Here is a 23,140-nt window from a genome sequence, read left to right as displayed (position 1 = left end):
TTCTGATTTCCATTCTCAAGTGGTCTGAGGGGGGAAAAAAAAAAATTAACATTTGTTTTCAGTTTTGCTGTTGTCACATTGCTATAGAATTTACTGCTCTTACACTTGAAGTCTTCTTAAGATTACCCACTGAATCAAGAACATGGGCTCAAATAGTTTTTAATGAGTTTTTTTCAGATTGAATTCTAGCATATTATTTTCAATAAACTATCTTCTTTCTGTTTAACCATCATGGTACTTATCTTCCTGGGTGGTCATGTTATCCCTCTAAAACTCACTGCAGTAGAAGTGAATGAATCCTGAATGATATTTCTCACCCAGCCCTCCTTTAAATGTGGTTTTCCCCTCAAACATTAATATTTTCACTATGCTTTCATTTTCCATTAAAAATAATTTAAACTATTTAATAATTAGATCTAATCTCCTTTGGCAAAACTTAAAACAAATGTGCATTTCATCTACATGGTTTTAATCATTTTTGGCGCTGTATCCATTCAGATTTGCCGAGAACACATCCATGCGGACAGGCATGCTTGTCTCAGGCTAGGTCCAGCAAGAGAATGGAAGCATGGCACTAATTACCACTGCACAGGAAAAAGGGAAAAAGCCGTCTGGCAGTGGCCTGCTCCAAAGTGTTTGCAGTGTAATTGAGTCCTGCAAGTGTGGAGCCAGGCTCATGGCTGGCTGCTGCCAGAGAAGGGAAGTTTCCTTCCTCTCTTGCTCACCCAGCCCTTCCCAAGGCCAGCTCTACTCAGTAAGCCATGATGAAGCTGAGGTGGAAGGGGTTACTTACCTGGCAAGTTTTAAGTTGCACCATCTAACAAAGTGGTCTGATAAAGACCACTAACACAAACTAAGGGATGTGTGTCCAGCTGCAAGAATTGTGGGAGGCAGGAACAAAGAGCCTTTGACATTATTGCAGGCCAGTATGGAGGCTCACTCTGTCGCTTTAAACCTCTGTGGTAGTGAAATCCCACACCAGAATCAGAGACTTTGAAAGTCTATAAGATGAACACAGTAACAGAGAACAAGAGGGATGAAAATATCCCATTTCCTCCCTTACTGGTTAGACTACAGAAATCTTGAGTTCCATATACCTCAACTTGCAGAAAAAGCTGAAAGTGTACATAAATAGGAGGTGAATAGCTAGTCCAGGCTCTGTGGATGATAAGCAATTGGTTGCTGTTAATATTGCTGCTTCCCAAATATAATAATTGTTTATGGATCAATTTCTGAACAGCTTACCCAATATCTATCTAGGCTTTAGGCTCTGTATAGTCCTTTTTTTTTTGGTCTACCTGTTTTAATCATAAATGTGTTTTCAGAAGTCTAAAAAAGTCTAAACCTCCGCTATTTTGAGTATATATTTATGACTTGCTGATTATTTGTCCCTGTGCTTTTCTAAAATCTGATGGGGGAAACCCTGACTTTAGTTATTTTACAACTTTGTTGACAGTTTATACTGTAACAGCTATGATATGATTGGGTTTGTGCCAAGCTGGGAAGTTCTGAGTGGAAACTTGTAGCCTTCTGTTTATAAAAGCCTGGGTTTCTGTCTTACACACATGCTCATCTATGGGAGGAAGGATTTTTTGTGATTCATAAAAAATCATAAGCTTTATTTTGAAAGCTGATGTCAATGATGGATGAAATACTGGGAGTCAAAAAAAAGTCAGGAATCCCAGGAGAAGACTGAGCCCCAGTATCAATGGGGAATTCCTCAGCCATGACTGTAGCACAACACGTGGTAACATGTTCCTCTTACCCTTATGTTCCCTCTGTTCAGTCCCCGATAAATCCATTCCTAGATGCTAGGAAGAAAAATGACCTTTCAAAGCTGCGAGAATTGCCAATTCCATGCATTTCCTCTGTGACAGACAATTTACTCTAATACTTCTGTCCTTATTTCTTATTTATCTCTCAAAATCTGTTGTAGCTGTTCTGTAATATGCTGTATGTTAACAAAATTTCCAAATGCTGAAGTGAAGAAAGGCAGTAGGAATTTTCTCTCTTCTGTTTTCAGTGAAAATGATACTAAGTACTACTCTGGTTATGAAGCCAACCTCTTAGTGAAATATGCTATTATTTAATCATTATGTTTAGGATATAAATGGACTGTTTTTATTGGACAATACATGTGTATAAACAGATAAAATTATACACACAGTCCCATGCATATTTCATCTGGGAGATTCCCATGCCTGCAGCTTACTGAGAGCAAACTGATCCTTTACTTCTCAAGAGCTGCTTTCCAAGTTTCTAGTGATCCAAGTATCTACATAGCTTAACAGAGAATGAGTTTGTGATCTCAGTCCCATTTAGAGTGCACAGGTGCCTGCATCCTTAACAATCACAAATGTCTGTGTGCTTCCAAACCTCACTTAGAGCTGAGCAAATGGATTTGATTTTTTACAGACAGAAAGGAAAGCTCTATGAAAACGGTGCATCTAAAAAGACAAAGAGTGTTGTGTCTGGGGTTTTAATGTACTCTTCAGTGTGTGGAAAGACATTTCATACATTGTCTTCAAATACCCAGGTAAAAGTAAATTCCATTCAACCAGCAGTATTTCTCATGAGAAAGAATGCTGTCTCTTCTCTCTCCTGCTTTGGTCTCCCTGGAAATTTCAGTAGGAAGCAAGGTTAAAGTCTTGCAAACATGTGGGAAAACCCATGCTTGGTACTTTCTAAGGAAGTAATGGCTCTTGATTTTTCAATATATAAAACATGTTCTGCTTCCCAGCAAAATCCTGTAGCGTCTGTTTGGAAAAAGGAACAATTGTGTTTCTACAGTGACGTCTCCTAAACTGGATATTCCATTTATCCTTTTTCACCACTCTTGGTATAACTGTGTGGTTTTTGTTGTTGTTGTTTTGACAAGTGGTTTTTATTTGGTGTAATTTTTTAAGAATTAGGAAGAAGAGCGTTGAACACTGAATTGGAAGTTGAAATCTGGGGTTGCTGGGTTTATTGCGAATGCCTGTGTAGTGACAGCCCCAGCATGCGTGAGCGTGGTGTGTGTGTGCGTGTGTATGTGTGTGTGCGTGTGTGTTTTTAAATAAAAAGGAAAGCAGAGGTTTGCTCATTTGTTTGCCTATTGTGAAGCTGTCCTGCACCTTTCTACTCCTTTGTACTGGGGTGAAGGCTGCTGAATGGAGGCCTTGTGCCATTTGTTGATTTTAAACCTCACTGTTAATCCACAGGAACCTGCTGGTGTGCGCAGCAGGAGAGCTGTGTGACAAGTGGAAATCTGGGCGGGAGGGAGTGCGGGGGGTCACAGGGGATAATAATCATTCAGCCATCAGCCTTTGTCACCCTTAAGCCTAATTGTTACCCTCTGCTGGTAACCACATTGAAGTGCTGGCCTTTTAAGTGTTTCTTGATTTTACTTGGCACAGGCTTAGGAATAGGGTCATTTATTGCTGGGTTTATATCGTATCAAGTTTGCTGGGGTTTGTTTAATTAGCCCCATTGAATTTTCCACATCCCTTAAAATAATCTGTGAGAGTCCGAATGGGTGGAAGGGGCTGAATGGAAATGGTACAGTTGTTAACAAATTTCTCTCTGTCAGAAGCTGGGCTAAAACTGGAGACAGAAAGCTTTCCTGCTCTGCCAGCCAGCTGCCTTCTGGAGGCTGTGCATGAGCCGCAGCTGTGGCTGTGGGCACTGGGCTGCCTGAGCAGCCCTGCACAGGCAGCGGCAAGGTGATGGTGGGGTGGGGCAGAGGGCAGCTTGCCCTATCCTTCTGTGCCTTGCAGCTCCTGCCTGCTTCAGGTACGCTACAAAATCGAAGGCCTGAGGATGGCTGAAGGAAACTGAACTGGTAGTAGACTAGGGAATGGGAGAGGAGAGTTAAATAATTTAAAAACAAAGAAAAAAGTGACATATCTTTTCTAGCAGGAACTGGTTCTTCAACTTTCCCTGCCAGTTATACATGCTGAAGTTAGTATTGAGCTTTCTGTTGTTTTCCCTAAAGAAGCTGGTGTAGAAGCTGCTATAGAAGCTAAAATGAAGCCTGAATTTGAGGCTTTGCAATGGGCAAGTATCTCTGCGTGGGAAATGAGCTTGTGCGGGGGGGTGGGGGATGGGGTGCGGGACAGGAGGTTGTTTCATTGCTCCCCCCACCCGTGCATGGTGGGTGTTGTGTTGGGCCATTAACTAGGACTGCTTGGGCTTGTGTAGGGAGGAAAATCCCCAGGTTACTGGTACAGGCTTTGAAGCTACTCTTGATCAAATACACGTGCCCTCTAACCCTTCAGACAGAATGTGGCTGCAGCAGATGCAGCAACTATGCTGTGTGCTATGACCTCATGGCCAGGGTTTGAAAATTGCGCCAGTAGTACTGATGGTAAATCCAGGGTTGTTACAGGAGTCTGATTACACAGTGTGATTGCAATCCTGTTTTCAAGTCCAGTCTTCCACCTGGCTCAGTACTTTATCAAAACACTAGAGAATACGTCTTAGAGTAGGATGAATGTTTGCGCTTACTACTTACTGTTTTACAGTAAAATGGGGCTGTTTATTTTAGAGCTTTGGTTTTGTGTGTTTTCCCATGTTCCAGTGGTATGATTCCCTGCTGGTTGTTGGCATGCATCTCAGCTCCCTGGTTTACTTTACAAACAGCACATGTCATAGTGGGCTTGATACTTGTATCAGAAAGGTTTAACTAGTAAAAACCTCAGATCAAAAAACCATCAGCACTCAGCTGTTGTTTTTTTCACCCTTCTGTGATGCATATTTAATTATAATTACTGAGTCAGGTTAATAATTCTTTTACAACTCTTGTTGCAGGACATGTCTCAGGAAGGCTATGGAACCAGATCTCAACCCCCTATGGCCCCAGGAAAGCCTAACCATGAAGACTTGAATCTAATCCAGCAAGAAAGACCATCAAGCTTACCAGTAAGAAAATAATGTTTGCTTCAGTATTTTAAAATTGAAAGCACTTTACATACTGCTTCATTGCATCTGGGATGAGCAGATGAGAAGTAGTGAAAGAAGAAATACTAAATAAGGTTGATGAAAAATTGTTTTTTAAAATATGGGAACATATAGCTTGTATATGTGTGGACTTGGCTTAAGCTGGTTCAGAACGGCACTATTTACGCGCATGCATGTTCTGTGCTTCTGCACATGTATATTTGCATAGAGGAAATTGATTTTTTAAACTTCAGAAATTCCATACTTGCAGAAACCAGTCTGGTGAGGAAGAAACTTTTTTTCTGTGTCCTTTTTCAAATGTTTTCAGTAGGTTCTGGTTTAGAATACTGTTACCAAGAGTTGTCTGTTCCCAACCCTGATCATCAGTAATGAGTTTGACATGTTAATTCTGCTACTACCTATTGTACACAACTGTGGAAGCATGAATTACAGCAATACTTAGGTTAGGTTGATTTTTGTTTAGGAGGTTATTTTGGACTAATATTTATCAGCTTTTCTGAGCTCTACACATTCTGCTGTGGGGGAAACAGCACAAATTAATATACGTTGTGAAGGCATTGCAGCTACTTGCATTTTTGAAGGTCTTATAATGGACAAAGTACTTAGCCTTGTTTCTGTGTGCTCCTTGTGGTTTGGGGATTTTCTTGTTTGTTGGTATAAACCAGCATGAATTTAAACCAGCTAGAGTATATTCAGCTTAAATGATGAAAACTTTATAAACTATGTGACCTCTGGCTTGGAATAATGTGTCAGAAACATGTAAGATATTTCCCACAGTTCACTAGGTAGGTGTTCATTTTCAGTTGGCAGAGGGATCTCTCTGAAAAGTTTACTATATCAAGATACCACATGTATTTGTGAAATTTGGTAGTATGTTGTATATATTACCTCTGGCACATGGCACAATTGTAAATCCATAAAAACGGGGCCATAAACATCTTCATCACATTTTAAAGTTACATCTTTGGCACCTAGGAGAGGTGTGCTACAAATAGGTGCTACAAATTCTTTACATGACGTTTGAGACATGCAAGTCTCTGGAAAAGCTATGGAAACTGGTATGAGAAAAGATACTCATTTGCTTTGAACCTAGTATTAATTTGACAGTTTTTCATGAACCCTTTTTTAAACAGACTAATTTGTCTGAACAGTTCTCAAAAATGGAAGCTGGCAGTTACCTTTAAAGTAGGAGCTCCTGTGGACATTGAACTGTTTCGGCAACAACTACCTAATTTAAAAAGCAGGGATACTAAAAAGGACTGGGAAAATCTCCCAGTTTTTCATGAACAGTGTTTATTAGGGTAGAGAGAAGTGAAGTTATTTATCAACTAATGTTCTGCTAATTTTGCCTGTGTTTTTTCTTAAATAATTGTCCTACTTTTAATCCATGCTCTGTCCTATCTACAGCATCAAGATATTTAAGCAGAGTATTGGGTATTATATGTGTCCCTGAGTGTTTGGTATATTTAGTAGCTCATAATTATTCTAGGTATGAGTAAGCTGGTTGTATTAACAGTGAATGTTAACCATTTTGGCCACTGAGCTTAAACTCTAAGTTGGTCCCAAATGCTGTTACTGAGGCACCTAATTACTGAAAAGCTTTGATGCATAACCTGAGAGCACTTCATATACTCAAAAAACACTGCTGTTTTCATGTGGAGGGGAATTGGAGGATACTGTAATTCTGTATTTTGGTGTTGCTGTGGAGTTTTTGTTTGTTTTGTTTTTCAAATTTAAAAACAACTTCAATTCTTTGTATGTAGCAACAAGGGTTTTTTGATGATCCATACATTAAAAGCTTTAATACAAGTCTATTTGGGGTAATGGTTTGAACATGGTGGTTTTTCCCTGAAGCAGGAGAGCTCTGTATTCTGTTTCGGACTTTTTATGAAAACCCTTGATCACTATTCCTTGTTCAGTATTCCTAGTTAGCTGCATTTTGGTATACTCAATATGGCTTCTTAAGCTTGTTTTTAGGGTAATGTGGTTCTTCAGGGTAGTAGTCAGTAAGTTGTCTTTGTACAGTGAAGCTTGAAATTATAGCAGTGGTGTTAGGCTTTTAATAAAATTTAGTTATGTCTTGTTTCATGGTGTTCTGGTATTTATACAATTTGCCCGTTATCTTTTTATTTCTTAAGGGCATTGTGTAAAATCACAGCAGCTATATAGCAGGCTTATACAAGTGTCAAAAAACAACAAAAGAGATGTAATACTAAATGGTGAATGGTTTTCTCTGATGTGGCTTTAAAAAAAAAGAATTTCCCTTTGATGGATTTGAAGAGGAGCTGGCCACTTTCTGCAGCACTGAATGCTGGCTTGTGTCACCTTTTGGGGGAGTTTTTTCAGCAGGTTTGTGTCACAGTAAGCACAGCTAAACAGCTCAATAGTTGTTCCGTTTCCTTCACACATTGTATATAAAAGTCCTGGCATGAATGTTCCCATAAAGTTCAAAGCAGACAAATTTGTAATGTGGGTTGGTAACAAATGGCTACAAACAAAATATGGCTTTATTAGCTACTTCTAATGGCCTGTCAGATTCTATACAATGCTTGCTTTCCTTCTCCTAACTGCTCTGATATCTGGAGGGTTTGACCTGTGGGTCTCTGACCATGTGGAGTCACTGAGAGCCCAAATGAAAAGCTGAACAGAATACTGCTCCAAGCACTTTTGTAGGGGTCACAATTAGAAGGAAATCTCAAGCCTTTGAGAAAACATGGGAGTTAGGTACTCTGTGAAGGAAAGGAAGTCATAAACAGAAACTGTTCCCTGTTAGAGTGGAGGGAGGAATAAAGGGGGAGAGGCCTGAATGGAATTGTCTAAAGAACAACTACTACAGGACATATTTATCAAGATTTAAGGGATGATAGCAACATACACATTTTTTCTATTCTGAGAAAGCTGGAGCAAACTTACAGGAAAAAGCTTCCAAAGGATGTATCTGCAGATTTGTTGTTGCAGGGAAAGAAGCTTGTGTCAGCAGTAGGCTGTGTGTGTGTATGAAGACTAATCCTTTTTTTTTTGTCTTTAATAAGTGCATTTATAAATGTTCACATTGGATTGTGTTGATAGAATAAGGAGCAGAAAACATTAATTAATTTAATTTATTTTAATTGGCTTGAGTATTAAAGTCATTTCAGATAGGTGCTACTGGTTTTGCTGTTACTTTGTTTTAATAATGCCCTATTTTTCCCAGTGCCAGGTGTGCTTGTTTGAGCTATGAGGCCGAATGGCCCAAGGTTGCCAAGCTTTTGAAAGACAGGTTCTGCTTAGGCTTTTTTGTTGCAGCCTACAGGTAAAAGCTCTGTGGCATCTTGAGCTGTTGTCAGGGCAGCTGCAGTGCTGCTGTGTGCCCCACAACATCTTGTCTGTGCCATCCTGTCTCCTCCACTGTTGCTCCTGGGACTAACCAGTGGATTTGACTTGGGGAACTGAACCAGATGAAAAATAATCTACTTCTTGGTTAGTTTGACTGAATCACTGAGTAGCTGCATGGGCATCAGTGGCACCTTGGAAGAGGGGATGGGAATCAGTAGCTGTGATGGGAAAGGGGACAGACGGTGGGGACCACGGCAGCTTTCATTTTAGCCATATCCTAAATTACTGTATGATCTTGCTGTCCTCCTGTCAGCTGAGACATGGTGGCACAGCAGATTCCAGTGTTCACAGTCAGGCCCTATAGCAGTCACAGAGCCACAGACAGACAGAAGACAATGCACTTCTTTTTGTAAGGCGAGTTTTCTGCCAGTTCCTATCCCTAAACTGTTTAATGCAAGCCCCTGAGTGCAAGTGCAGAGGCATGAGCATGCATGGATGGAGGCTGTGGACAAGGTGGGATTGTGGTGGTCCTCACCTGCATCCATGTAAACAATAGGGAAATTGTGGCTTTAGTGTCATAACTTAGATTTATCTTGTGCGTTCTGGAGGTCATGCAGTGTTGAAAGGGGAAGATTGTACCTGGAATTGAGGTACACTACTCTGCTAGATCGTTCAGAATTCAGAGTTTCTGGATTCATTCTGTGACATCAGTTATTCACTGGGTCTTTTCATTGAGGCAGAGCAATTCCTATGCAAAACAAAATAGTAGCCCAGAGTGGAGGTAGAATGCCACTTGAATCTTCTGCAGTGCTGTGACCTGACAAAGCTGGTTGTGATTCTACACATCTACAGTTGTATGAGCTCAAAATAATACATACTATTGCTTGGACAGATAAACTTTTTTAAGATGTCAGTTGTCTTGTTTCATTATGCTTGGTACCATGGAAAACAGCACATCAGCAATCCCTTCCTGATTGTATTAAGTACTTCACAGTTCTGTTCTACCTCATTTTAATGAGCCTCTGAAAGATGTTTAGAGTGCTGGACAGTTTTTCCTCCGGTTGACACGCCTTTTTCGTTGTAGAAGGCAGGTACTAAATTAGATTTCAGAGGACCTGTGTTGGGAATTAGTAGTGAACTAAATCCAAAACTAGATACACTTGGCTCATGGAACAGCATAATTTCAGATGGATCTCAGTAGGTGTAGGCTATGAGGAAAATACATGGAAGGGTTTGGGAATCCAGATTCTCTGTCCTGCTTCTAGAATATGAAGTAGTAGAAAAGTAGTTGAGAAAGTCATCTCAAGCAACAGTACACCCTGAACAAATACCTTTGTTAGGTGAACTCTTAATAGACCAGGAAAACACTTCCTAGCATTACTTAAGCAACTATGATTGAAAGCAGGAGGTAACTCTTCTTTTCTCAGAGATTAAACAACTGGGATGAGGGACTCTGGTGACATTTATACACAGCTTAGTCCAGTAAGCTCTAATCGTGATCAGGGCTGTGGGCACTACCATCATGTAAATATTAATTACCACTATAGCCATTCTTGTAAGGACAAAGCAGTATTAAAGAGAATGTAGTGCAGTAGCCCTCTTTTTTTCTAATCTTTGTTGAATTCTTTGCAGGTAAGCAAATACAAAGTTTGATCTAAATTTAAGTACTATTTTAAAAATACAGAGTATTGGTTGTGATTTGAGAAAGAAGAGAAAAAAATCCTATAAATTGATTATTTTTAATTCTTGGGAGTCAAATGTTGTTGCCAGCTGATAGATGTGTGTAGTACATGATAGCAAATCTGTCCTAAAGTTGTTCATGTCTCTGCGTGAAAATATCTGTTCGGGAGTATGGTAAACCGTGAACAAGAAAGAAATGACGAGCATGTAATACTTGTGAATTAAATTCTCCACTGTTTTTACATCAAGTAGGATAAAACTGGTGTGCCTCTTTTCCACTTTTCCTTTCTCTTTTCTGCAACATTGTAAAATAACTGAATGATTTTGTTTTCCTTTGTTTGGGTCAAGAAATTTTAGCTGAAAATTGTTACTCTGTGAAAGAAGATTATTGACTCAACAAGCCTTCAATTTTCAGTGAATAACACTCCCACCCTCTAGCTTCAGGAACATGTGGTGCATGCATTCTATTTTAAAGTACAGACTGTAATTTAAAACTGAGGCAGTTTGATGCCCCACTGAACTTTGTTTAAGCCTGGAATAAAAGGAAAAAAACTTCAAGTTGCAAAGAAGTGACTAAGCTATCTCAAAGGTTTTTCTTAGCCATTACGTACAGAGTTGGAAGAAGCTGCTATTTTTTCCAAGTTATTTTAATTCTGGATCAAGTGCAGTTGCTAGGTTGTTTTTTTTCTTCCCTTAACATTCTTTGTAATAAACCTGTAGCTAGAACCAGTTTCACACAACACATATGTACAGAGATATCAACTATATGTATTTCTGTGTGTTTCTGTGATGTAAACTATGTTCTGTAGCTGCTGCATCCAGATTCTGTATGTGGCCTCACATTTGTGTTAGTCAGAATAATGGGTCAAAACCAGTGTGAGCCACTGCAGCACCACTGACTGACATTTGTGATGTTATCAGGGGAGGGAGCTTTGTGTACCCACATTCTTGCCCACATTCTACATTTGACTTCTGTTAAACCAAGACTTCACGCAGGGTGGTCAAAGGGATTCATTGTCCTAGAGTCAACTTGTACATGAAGTCCCATTTTGGGGAAAAAATACAATGAAAGTAGTGCAGAGCAGCCCTAGGTGTGCATTGTCCATGTATGGTTAAGGTTAAACATTGAAACAAAAATTACAGATGCTTGAATTAGGTATTCTTAATATCTGTAGTGTGAAGAGAAGGACCTGTTGTTATTAATTTGTGTTTTGTGCTTTACAGAATTACTTGGTTTTGCCTGACAGATTGATCATATTTATTTAAAAGAGGAGTTCAGAGTTGTTATTGAAGTATAAAAAGTAATTTCACTAAGTATTGTAAAAAAGATACTTGACTATTCATCACCTTCTCCAGATTCAAAATACTTTACATTTACAATGTTTACAACATCCCTGTAATAACAAAATGGCTAATTTATGATCCAAGAAAATTTACAAATACAAAAAGAAATACTTAGTCTGACCTCTTCATGAAATTTATGTGGGAAACCTGCTGAGGGATTATAGATCCCAGTAGTGGTTAAGGTTGCAAAAATTTGTAGTTAAATAGGCCAATGTTGTTCTAAGTGGAATAGTAAAGTATTAGTAGCTTTTTTTCCTGCAATGCTTTTTGAAGCCATGAGAAGTTGCATCATATACCTCCAAATACTAGAATAGTATTGGCTGATTCAGAAATTAAAGAAACAGATGTAATTTGGGTGGTTGAAGCATTTTAATTTTTATTTTCTTACCACCCCCTGTCTCACGTTGATCCCTTCCACAGAGGCTGCTGCCCTTCTAGCTACGGTGACTGAACTGCACTTGTGGTAGCCCCTGAACCACCAAATCTTGCCACTTGAAATGAAGGGTAAACTGAAAGCTCCCAAAGTATTACTTCAGTATGAAAGGCCATAAACTATAGTAGCATGGATGCCTCTGCATGCATGTCTCAGATGTACTTGCTGCAGGGGCAGTAACTGCACTGGCTGTCCTTTTAATCTGCCTAAATTTCCAAGTCTGTGCCTTTATGTTCTGCATTTGAGAATCTAAAAGTGGTAGGGATTTTTTTTATTTGGGGATCAATTTTTATTGTTTGAACATTTTACGTAATGTGTGTACATACATGTATAGTGTATAAAAGCACACATATCTTATCTGCTTGGTTGTTTGTAAATTTTGAGTTGATAGCATACTATAAATTCCAAAGCTTAATGTATTCCCTGGTGCATGTCTTTGTTCATGCCTGTGTGAACATTGGGATTACAACGCAGAAAGTAACACAAAAGAGTATTACTCACTTGAATACTATTTCAGGAAGTACCTGAGACACTGTAAATGTTTTTTCTTTATTTTTACCACAAGTCTTCCTGTAAGATCAGACTTTTTTTTCAAGTAACTCCTCTGCTTGTCCAACCGTTGTGGAGTATGACCTCAGCTTCATAACCTTGGCTAAACACAGCAACTCACTCTGACCAGCAACATCAGAAGCCTAGCCGTAGATGCCTTTTCTTTTTCTTCCTCCTTCCATGCCTGTTTGTTTGGAACATGTTGGTTTCTGGTGCTATTGTCACAGCTTTCATGTTTTTTTTTTTAAAAAAAAGGTACCAGTCTTTGATGTGAAGCTGACTCCGGAGTGGTCCTGGTCAGCCGCTGTTTCTGTGTGAGCAGATGTTTGTGCAGTCACGGTCAATAGTGGTAAGATTAGGCCAGGTTTCACAGTGCTTTGTCTGATTGTTTATAGTGTGTCCATAATTGCTGGGGATTCTAGGTGCCATCACAGTGCAAATGGGAAGTGTTTGTAACATACTGTTTGTTTCATAATAGTGTGCTTGAATAATGATAAATTCAGTCCTGTACTGTGAGGCCATTCACATCTTGCAGTAGTGTTCTTTTGTTGTTGGTTTCTTGTTGGGGTTTTTTGAGGTTTGAAACAGGTTTTTAAACATTCCTTAAATGTGTTTTCTTTAAACCTAATGTCTTGTACTACTTAAACCTCTAAAACCTTCCTTTCTTTGCTGGAGCATCTCAGATTCACTATGAATCTTTTCTTGAAGATGGTGATAATGTGGTGACTTTACAGCATCTGTGCTATATTGTGCTGTATGTGAGAAGTGCTTTTGAAGTGTGTTTCATGCAGATAAGTTTCGTTATCAATTTACCTTTAAAAATACATAAATGTAGACACACACAGGCAGAGGGGGCGTCTGCATTTGTGCTTGGAAGGCATTTACATTTTAACCTGCTGCATCAGTTTTCTTTAAGACCATGCAGATTATTCTGTGCCATTTCCCACTCAGTTCCAAACACAAGACTTTGTAAAGATGATCCTGTTTGAATTGGCAGTTTTGGAGATGAAGCATCACAGAGTGTTGAAATTAAGATAGAAAAGCTGATAATGCCAGGAAAGCGCTACTTTCAGTTCCCAGTCTTTAGACTTTTGATCTCTTTCCTTCCATTCACACAATTGCGGATGACCCTTTTAATCATCTTAACCTTATTGTGAGATTTACTGTGTTAAATAAGACTTAAGACCTGAATTTTGAATCACATTTGAGTAACTGCATTAGGATAGGGAAATACGCCATCCTGGATCATTTTTTTTACATTATAGTTACATTGCATGAATTTGTATCAATGTGGTGTTGGGTTTGGTGGTTTTGTTCTGTTTTTTCTCTTCAAGGTGCAGATTCACATAATGTTTTATCTTCCACCTTCCAACTGAAATTATCATTTTGGGAAGCAATATAAAAATAAGCATACATAAGCATTTGTATTTATGTTTGCGTGTAGTAATACATTATGCATCAGTAAGCTTTAGTAAGGTTTGCTGAATATACAGTAGTGGACTTAGTGTAGAGGACAAAGCTTGTTTCATGCCATAGAATAAGGTATAGATTTACAGTATCATAGCTGATGAAATTTCCCAATGCATTTTTCACAAAAGGTAAAGAGATCTAAAATGTTACTAGTTGTGTTTCTTAAACTGCAAATTATTCAATAGCCGTTTCTAGCTTTTGAAAAGTGTGGAAATAAAGGAAGTGGAAGTGATCTGAGATTTCCAAACTCAATTGTTACAATCAAGATTAAATAGGTAGATAAAGTGGTGTATGGATTAAGTACAGACATTGACCCTAGTGAACTAATTCATTATGGCGTGGGATAAAACTTAATGCAAACTGTTATCTTTTAGGTTTAGACTTGAAACTGAAAGCCTTAGCAGTTTTTCGTATGATACTCCATGGGAGAGTAGAGATGGAAGAAAATCTCCAGATTATTTCTTTCCTTTATTTTAACTTACAGTTCAAGTCAAGATTTTAATAATAGCATGGCCTAATGAAAGCTTCATAGAAACCTATTTTTTTCCATCATGTTTGTTGCATCATTATTATCATGCCTACATGAAAGTGGGGAAAAAAGTAAAGATTCAGTGCAATTTTCAGCACAGCTCTTCAGAATTTATTGAAACAAGGCTGTAAAATCTTAAAATATCTGGATTTTGTTGCTGTTGTTCGGGGGTGGGGGGCTGACTTTGTTTTTTACTAAGTAAAATCTCATAGCTTCTTTTGGATTCCCTCATAATCCATTTTCTCTCAGTCTTCTTTACTTTCTTTTTTTTTTTTGCTTGTACCTTTAAAGAAAATTTACAAAGACTACATATACACATCAATGTTTTTAAATGACTGCTGATTCTTCTTATATGGCTTTTTAGACATTTTGCCCCACTGGAAATCACAGTAACAGCATTTTTTTTCCTATTCTGAGGTATGATGAAATACAGGGATTTTTTTGGTTCTGGAAGCTTTGGGCTGCTTCTGGTCAGAGGGTTATTCCAGCACTGAGACCACAGCTCAGTGTGAGAGGGCCCATTTGGCTATCTACAGAGTTGTCTTTCTCCTCTGCAAAGAACCAGAGGTTACATATCAAATCCTGTGAAATGATGAGAAATGCACCCATGAATGTACTTGCATATACTTACACTTTAGCTCTGTAATTTTTGCTGGTTAGAGCCAGTGATTTCTAGTGCTTGCTTTTTAATGCCATATTCACAGTAATATAGGTCAGACTGAAGTGTATCCTGTAAATTCTTTACCTTATTTTTGCTAGAAAAACAGACCTTCCCTTCTGTGTGAATTTTGACCTCCATTTCCATGGAGATGTGGTCAGAGGGCACTAGTCAGCTAGCCAGGCCAACTAAGGACTATCTTCACTTAGAGCAGGCAGTGAAACTCCAGAGTTTAGAAGGACGTAGTCTGACACATTTTTTCTTCACCACCCACATCCATTAAAGATGAAACTTGGAAACAAAATATGTGATCAGCTATGGTGCAAAGGGGTTTTTAAAGAAATGTTTATTTAAAAGAAGATAGAAACAAACAAAAAACCAAACCCAACCTCCTCCTTTATTCTTTCTTTTTAAAATTATTACTTTTCCCCACAATCTTAAACATTCTGTATACTTGCCTAGGTATATTTGAATTTTTCGCATACTCTCAATTTCTTTGTGCTTATTTTGAAAAGCATGGGCAGCTCAGGTTTGTCAAAAGCTGGATTTTGTATTCCACAGAACTCAGAGATTCATGATTAAACAAGTGCAGAGATCAGGCGGCTTATGTTTCTCCAAGTTCAGTCTGGGGTTATTGGTCCAGGCTCACGTGCAAGATCCAGCTCCAGCTTGTGAGCAATAGGTACCGCCATGCTTTACAGAGTGACAAAACACAACAGCAAGTGCTGGCCCCGCTGTGCCTTGGACTGGGAGAATGTGGATCAGGGACAGGGTGTGGTGGCATGTGCTGCTGCTCTCCAAGTCGGCTCAAGGGCTGGCATGTCATCCTAGACTGGAGTGTGTGCATGGGTGGTGTGCTGTTTGCTGGCCAGCCAGGGTGCTCTGCGCTGCTGGTTTGGGGGTTTTGTGCTAGAAGTGTCTCTGGACACTTATGGGCTCTCTCAGGTGGCAAGGTCCCTCTCTGGTAAGGGTGCAAAACCTCACAGTTCTTTTGTATGAGAGGAAAGCAAAGTGTCCCTATTTCTGCAGAACAGTTAAATTTCCTTCAGACTAGGCAGTAACCAAGTTATGCTTGTAATACCATTTTGATTATTACACATCTCTCTGTATGTGTTAACATTAAAAAACATACTTCCAAGTTTTGGGTTAAGGATCTGGCTTTTTTTCCATCTCTTCGGTCTCTTCTCCAAGGGCTTTGCAAGGTAACCCAGCTTTAGTAAACTGAGAGAGTGAGTACATTACTTTTACCTTGGTTTCTGCACATGGCTGTGATGCAGTGGGGAACATGGCACCTCTGAGAAAAGCTGCATTCCCTCCTGGAGACTCAGTACAGCAGATTTTAAAACGTGCATCCGAGCTTGGATCCGTGGCTTTCCAGGCAGCACACTGAACTATTGCTAGGCTACAAGGCCAAGCTTTACAGATTGATTTCCAAGTGGACGTTTTTGTCACGTTTGGTAAGAGCACATTGATGAGACAGCAGTGTGTAAGCTGAGTTAATGTCTGTTATTTCTGCACTACCATTACTTTTTATTGCCATTATCCACAGTGGCAAAACTTAAGTGAGCTTTTCCCTTCCCGCTGAGGGTTTTCTCCCCAGAACCGATGATCTCACAAGTATCCCCACTCTTTTCACTTAGGATGAAAGAGCGAAAAAGACTTTTGTTGTTGCGGTGGTTGGAATGACGCGGTAAATCCGCAAGCGTGTCGGTGTAGCAAGCTCGGCTCGTGTGTCCTTCGGCCGGGCAGGGCCGGGCGGCGTTCAGGCCGGCTCGGCACGGAGCAGGGCGTTTGTGTAATGGCTGGTGAGGTGGCAGGGAGCTCTCCCCGCTCCCTCTGGCTGCTGCGCGTCTGAAATTACAGCTTTGTCTTTGAAGCCGGGCGCTCTGTTAGCGTCGCCATGGCGACGGGCGGGTAATGGCCTCCGCCGAGCCCAGCCTGGTGTGCAGCGCCGAGCGCGGCCCTGCGAAGGCCCCGCTCGCCGGAGCGCTCACTGAGCTGTCCCCTCTTAAAAAATGTTTAAAAACTGCGCTTTTACATGGCCGTACCAGATTAATAGTCATGGTTTATTTCGTTTTAACTGCGGGGATAAAAGCATTATTCCATTAAATGGGTAGCTTCCCCCCCCCCCCCCCCCTTTGGTTTATGCATTATTAACACAAGCTTTCCTGTTTTGCTTGTAACATTTTATAGGCCCTTTCAAACATGTAGTCAGATTTGCTCTGCTGCTCTTTTATTTTTCAGGACTTAACCCTTTCTCTCCTTGATCTTGTCTTCAAAAACTTGGAGCCGAGCCTCCAGCGGATTTGGTCACTCCCATTTAATGTGTTCAAAACAGCTTGCTTTCTATTTCTATTTTCAATTTTTTTTTCACCAATTCCGCTTTTTAGAAGCACTCTAAAAAGCAATGCAGATTGGTCTGTTCTTGTAATTTAATTGAGGCAGATGCCGAAGTCAGCACACATGAGCCTTGATATGATTGTGGAGGGTTTGGGTTGAGGAAGTATTTTGGTGTTGCCTTTTAATTGTGCACCCATTCTCTCTTCTGCCCATGGTGTCTTCACCCCATATTCTTTACATGTAGCATTTTTGTTGGCAGCCTTCAAAAGAGATGCACCTCATGGTTGAAGGAAACAAAAAAAATCCAGAAGACTCCTGTGGACACAGTATTTACGTCTACCACCTTTCTTGTTAATATGGAGCTGGTGAAATACATCTAGACAAGTAAAAGTATTGCTAGAAACACAAGCTGCAGGCTTTGTTTCACTTTTCCAGTGCTCTAAAATATAGCTTTCATTTTAGTCTCTAGTAGGAGGCATATATCCGAGTGCAGTCAAATGCTGTGGATACAGGGATTCAGTCATCCTTGCTGACACAAATGGTCTCTGTGTTACAAACTTGGAGGGTAACAAGCAAACACGGAATTCATATTTTCTCCCAACTCCCTTCCTCCCTTTTTTTTTTTTTTTTAACTGTGAATTTGTTGTTAAGGAGCACTTACTGGCACCTTGCTTTGTCCATCTGTATCTATCACAGATCCTTCTGTCCTAAAAACTTCCAAGGACATCTCAGGATAAGGCAGATATTGCCCATTTTTTGTCCTTTTTTTACTGATGCCATGTGGCAGTGGTGATGTGAATGGTACCTCCTGTGGGATGGACTTGCAGCTTGTGGACAGTGGACCAAAACGCTGAGATTTATTTCACCTACAGAGCTGACTTCAGACTCTGCTTGGGTATCCGAGCAGGGAGGTTGTGTGTGCAGGGCTCCTGCTCTCCTCACCGCATCCATCTTCAGCATCCATGTGACTCCTGTAGACACTTTTGGTGCATCTAAAACTCCAGAGACATATATTTGCTGCCTCGGGGAGTTCCAAGGTAGATGACAGATGGACAGGCTTCCCAGCTCCCTGGCCACCCGAGATCTGCACGAGGCTCGTATCTACTCTTGGCCAACAGCAGCTGTGAGCTGTGTTGCAGGCCAGCCTGGAGTTGCAGTGATGATGAATGTGGCAATAACATACATTTTAAAAAAGTTTTTTCTTTTATGTGTTTTTTAAATTCTGTTTAAATTTTTTAATAAAATTAAAAAATAAAAAAAGGCAGTGATGGGTAAATGTGCTCCAAGTGTGAATATAGTATTGTACAGCTGCATATATTAAATAGCTGGACTAGAGACTTACTCTCATCTCCTGGCTTTCTGGGTATGAATTTCATCCTTTGGGTTGCATTCCCCTTAAATCTGCAAATTCTGGGAAAGTTAGACAAAACAGTTTACATTCCATGAATAAGAAATTACTAATTGCTTCTAAAACAGGCGTATCTTTATCTACACAGGGCTTTTCAAAGTTGCTGCTTAATCTTTTTTCTTTTTTAATCACTAAATAAACATGTCTCAGCAGTCATTGGATGTGAAACCAAAACCTGGATGTGGACAAAAAGCAAACACACTACACTAATTTTCATTAGCATATCCTATCTCCTAGAACATTTATTTTTTCATCTCCTTGTAAATTGATTTTTCACGTGCTTGTGACTGATATTTGAACTGTGTGTTTGTAGTAACTGACTTATGTAAAAGCCAGGTCCTGGATCTCCCAACATGAATATATTATGGAGGTGACCTCGTCGGTTCATAGTTAAGGTTGCACTGAGTTTTCACTTAAAACGAGGTTTAAATCCCTTAATTAAACATTAAAACTCACATGAATTCTCAAACATGGACTGTTTCAATAAAGAGGATAAACTTTAATTATTTTGGTACTCAATGTTCTTCGTAGTGCTGTATTTGCAGAATTCAGAACAACTTAAAATCATTCATTCTGCAGGTTTTTCCAGAGTTCCTGGTATTTTCAGTGTCTCAATTCTTTTTTAAATCTTTTGTGTAGGCCTTTTGTTGCTGTAATTGTCATATCTCTGTTGACTTCATCAAACTATGACAATTTTCATAAGATAATTTAACTAAAACCAGTTCAGCTTTAACTGCAATAATGCATGACACAAAAGAACATATAGCAGATGAGAAAGCTCTGTATGTTTTTTCACTCTTTTCCCATGGGAGTCAAAGAATATATTGGCTTCTTGTAGGTGATACCAGTTTTTGATTTGGAGTGAGAAGAAAAGACTAGAGAGCCTGTTTAAAAAAACCAACCACATAGAAGAAAAATCCAAGCTCAAACCACCAGTAGCATCTCTTCCATATGGGTGACTTTTTCCAAGTTAGTGAATGAACAACAGCTACAGTATTCCCAAATGAATTTAAATTTCACTCTACTTTTCTACCTCTCCTTATTCTTAGAGGACCCAGTTCAGACTTTACTGCAGTGGGCTTCTTCACTGATTTCAGTGAGCTTGGATTAGGTTGAGTAATTTTTGACATCTGTTCTACGCAGTTGCCACCCTGTTTCTCTCTATCAGTGTCTGTTTTGAGCCCCTTGGACAGTCAGCAAAGCTGTTGTACTGTTGTACAGCAGCGTATGCTCTACCTGTAGCGACCAGAAAATATGGCTCTCCTTGCTAGCATTTGTAGCCTTCTGCTGAGCTATAACTGCATCCTTCAGCACAGCTAGAAGCCTTGCTGAAAACAATATATTTGCAAACCATACATAAATGAAGAAAAATTCATGTAGAAACCAGTGTTACATAGGTTAGTAGTATCTTTATTTGGAGGAGAAAGCATTGTTTCAGAGTATGCTAGTTCTTGAATTTTGCAAAGCACAAGCACTATAGCCTGAAATAGCATACCAATTCCATAAAAATTCAAAAGAACTTGGTAATTTGAAGAGTTGCTTATTTCTTTAGACATTGGATGAAGAACAAAATTCACAGGAAGTTATTACTGTCACTGACATAAGAGTAGGTTCTCAAGGTCTTGCAGAATAGGGATTGATATGATGGAAGTGAAGAAGTTTGTTGCACTTGCACACTGCAAGATTCATGTAGAAAAGCATGTGAACAGAAGCTGAAATGGGCCTGAAATGTTCTTTTGTTGGTGATGTTCTTGCATTTCATTGACTCTACTGTGTGTATACTGGAGCAGTCTGAGATAAATTGTAGTGAGAGGAATACACGAGAGCAGCTAGTGGTGAAATAATGTGAGAGTCTAATTTGTATGGGTTGAAATCTTTGGCAATAGGACCATTTCAGTGGTATTTTTTGTATTTTTGGGTAGTTACTAGCCTGTGCAAATTCTCTTCATTCTTTTTGGTGGGGGAAGGGGAACATTAAAAACCTTAGATCCAAGCACTGTATATACACTGAGGCAGCAAGGGGTTAAAGAGATGTAATTATGCATTCTTCAGTAAGTGTTCTGTAGTCAGCAATACAGCTAGCTGTGCAGGAAGCGGGGAAAAAAAAGATGACAGAGGGAGAATATGGAGAGAAGGTCAGATCCAAGGATTCTCGTAGGGTGTTCTTGTGTTTGCTTTTCCTTTGTGCCTTATTATACTCTCTTTGGATAGAAACAGAAGAAAGCATTATGGCCTGTTGGTTCCTCCTACTGATAATGTAAACTTAATCCTTATGCTTTATGGTAGTGGTAGAGGTGAATATATGGATTTAGTTTTTGAAGGACTTCTGAGTCATCCCACTGCTTGCCATGGTCCTTGTTCCCCAGCTCTTAGTTATTGCCCAGTTTATTGCAGCCTGTGAACGCAGAGCATTTCAGCAAATGCCATTTGTCAGAAGTGGTTCACCCATTGTCTTTGAGAGGATTTGAATTTCCAGCAAATCTACTAGAAGTAGTTTGGTTTGCACCTTTTCAGGTGGTTTGGATGGATGACTGGAAATTCTTGCACAGTCAGAATTTCAGGCTGACCTGACTGGTAAAGGTAAGCTTTCATCATTCCTGACTTCAGCTTTTGGGGAATCAAGGGGGAAAAGTACCCTGCCGTAGGATCATCACATTCCTCACAGGTGAAACAGGAGCTTGTAGTATGTTTCGGGACAGTTGCACTAATAAAGGCAGGATATCTGGGTTGTGGGCTACCCCCTTAGTTCCATCCTGTGAGTTACCTGAGGTCTGGCTTGCTAAGTCATTCAGTGTACCAGATCCTTCTTTTTTAATTAAACTTATGTAATTTGCAGTTGGATTTCAAAATAGCAGCAAAGTGTTTCTGGGAGATGTTTGTGTGTTTGGCATTACTGTAGTCTGAAAGAAATGCTTGGGGATTTTTCCCACTTTTTTCTTTCATATGACACAGTTTTGTTATTGGTTTTTTTTTTTCCTTTGGGTACTTTCCTGGTTCAATTATAGGGAAAAAACTGGAGACAAATAAATGAATGGGATTTATCCCTTCATCCCTGAAAACAAAACAAAACACAACTAACACAAACACCTCTGACCCCTGGAATAGCTCTTCTTTTGGAATAAAGATCCTTAGCCTTGCCATTGACCTTATGGGGACAGGCTCTTCTGTTTCCCCCAGAGGAAGAAGTGTGAGTCGGTCAGTTTACATTTTGGTGTGGCATGCCTTGCAATAAGAACCTTTAAGTTAGTTAATTGCACAAGTTGACTGAAAATGCAGCATTAGGGAATGCTCTGCCTCTAAGGACAACTGAAATCTTTCCTCCCACCCTTTTAAAACGCTATTTTAAAGCTATTGAGTTGCTTCTCATAGAAAAATAAAAGTTAACTCCCATCATGCTTCTCCTCTCTTGCTCGTAACTTTTATTTTTCTCTGTGTCTTTATAATTTTAACACTGCAAAGCTCTAAAAGAATTGCTTCAAGGAGGAGAGGTAGTCTGATAAGTCTATTTCCTAAAGCTTTTGGCCTTTCAAGGTTTCTCTTACGGTAGGTTGAGCTGTGCGGACGACTTGGATTGAGACGACAGGGGAGTAGTGTGCAATACTTTCTGCTTCCGATAGCTCTTTGTTGATCTAAGAGAGAGCACTTAGAGAGTGGTAGGTCATTTATGTGATTATGAAGAGCACTTGGTTCTCTCTTATTCAAGATGGAAAAATAATAGTTTTTGAATAAGAGGTCGCTGTCAAAATGACATTGAATGTGACTTTTCTTCCCTCTTCATTCCCTCCCCCACTAGAAGAAAAACAGCACTAGACCTACTCAGGATAGGGCTGGATTTTTCTGACTCGGTGTGACTTTTTCTTTTCTTCTGTTCTTTGTTCATTTTATTTCTTACAATTTCCTCTCTGTGTAATGTTTATACTTCTTGATGATATTTATGGTAACTAGAAATGTAAAAATAAATGTAATGCATGTAAGACTATGTGGTTTTTTCAAGTCTTGTTTTTCCATTTTGCAGAATTAAGCTGCGAATGTGTGATGTGGTATCTGCTTGGGTGACAGATGTCCATTCCTGAATGATGCTGTGTTCCCTTTATGCTTTGTTTATGGAGTGATTTGCTTCTAAAATAATCTCTTAATCTTTCTCAAACTACATTTCTGCATGTGCTCTTCTTACATATGCCATCATTTAGGGTAATGGACTAAAAACTGAAATTACTCCTAAAAGCTTTGTTTCTAAAGCTAATAATTGTGATATAATACTGTCATTTTTCGTTTGATATGTCCTTTCAGAACTAGGTTAAGTGTCTTCTTCGGTTTTGCTCTAGTGGTTTTTTGGTGTGTTTGTTTCCTGTAGCACTGCCATAATGAAATTGTTTTTTAATTTCATTCACTTATCAAATGAAAAGACAACACTAATATGTCTGTTTTTATGTTAGGTTTGCTTTTATACCTCAGAAGAGGAGCTGTATCCCAAAT

At 39.4% G+C, this 23,140-nt stretch overlaps 1 protein-coding gene across 4 annotated transcripts in view; it reads left to right on the top strand.

Annotated features, from left to right (window-relative positions):
- ARID1B (AT-rich interaction domain 1B) overlaps positions 1–23,140 on the top strand; it is a 326,152-nt gene that overhangs the window by 95,163 nt on the left and 207,849 nt on the right. For all 4 annotated transcript variants that reach the window (XM_088052482.1, XM_088052481.1, XM_088052484.1 and 1 more), the window contains exon 4: positions 4,789–4,899. In XM_088052482.1, coding sequence (XP_087908608.1) covers positions 4,789–4,899 — 111 coding nt within the window. The remainder of the gene's footprint in view (positions 1–4,788; positions 4,900–23,140) is intronic.

Source organism: Pseudopodoces humilis, chromosome 3 (assembly GCF_049639895.1).
Source record: "Pseudopodoces humilis isolate 2021_Gansu_Grassland_sample_001 chromosome 3, ASM4963989v1, whole genome shotgun sequence".
Lineage (NCBI taxonomy): Eukaryota > Metazoa > Chordata > Aves > Passeriformes > Paridae > Pseudopodoces > Pseudopodoces humilis.
Note: the sequence above shows the minus strand (reverse complement) of the source record. Positions and strands in the feature narration are given on the sequence as shown.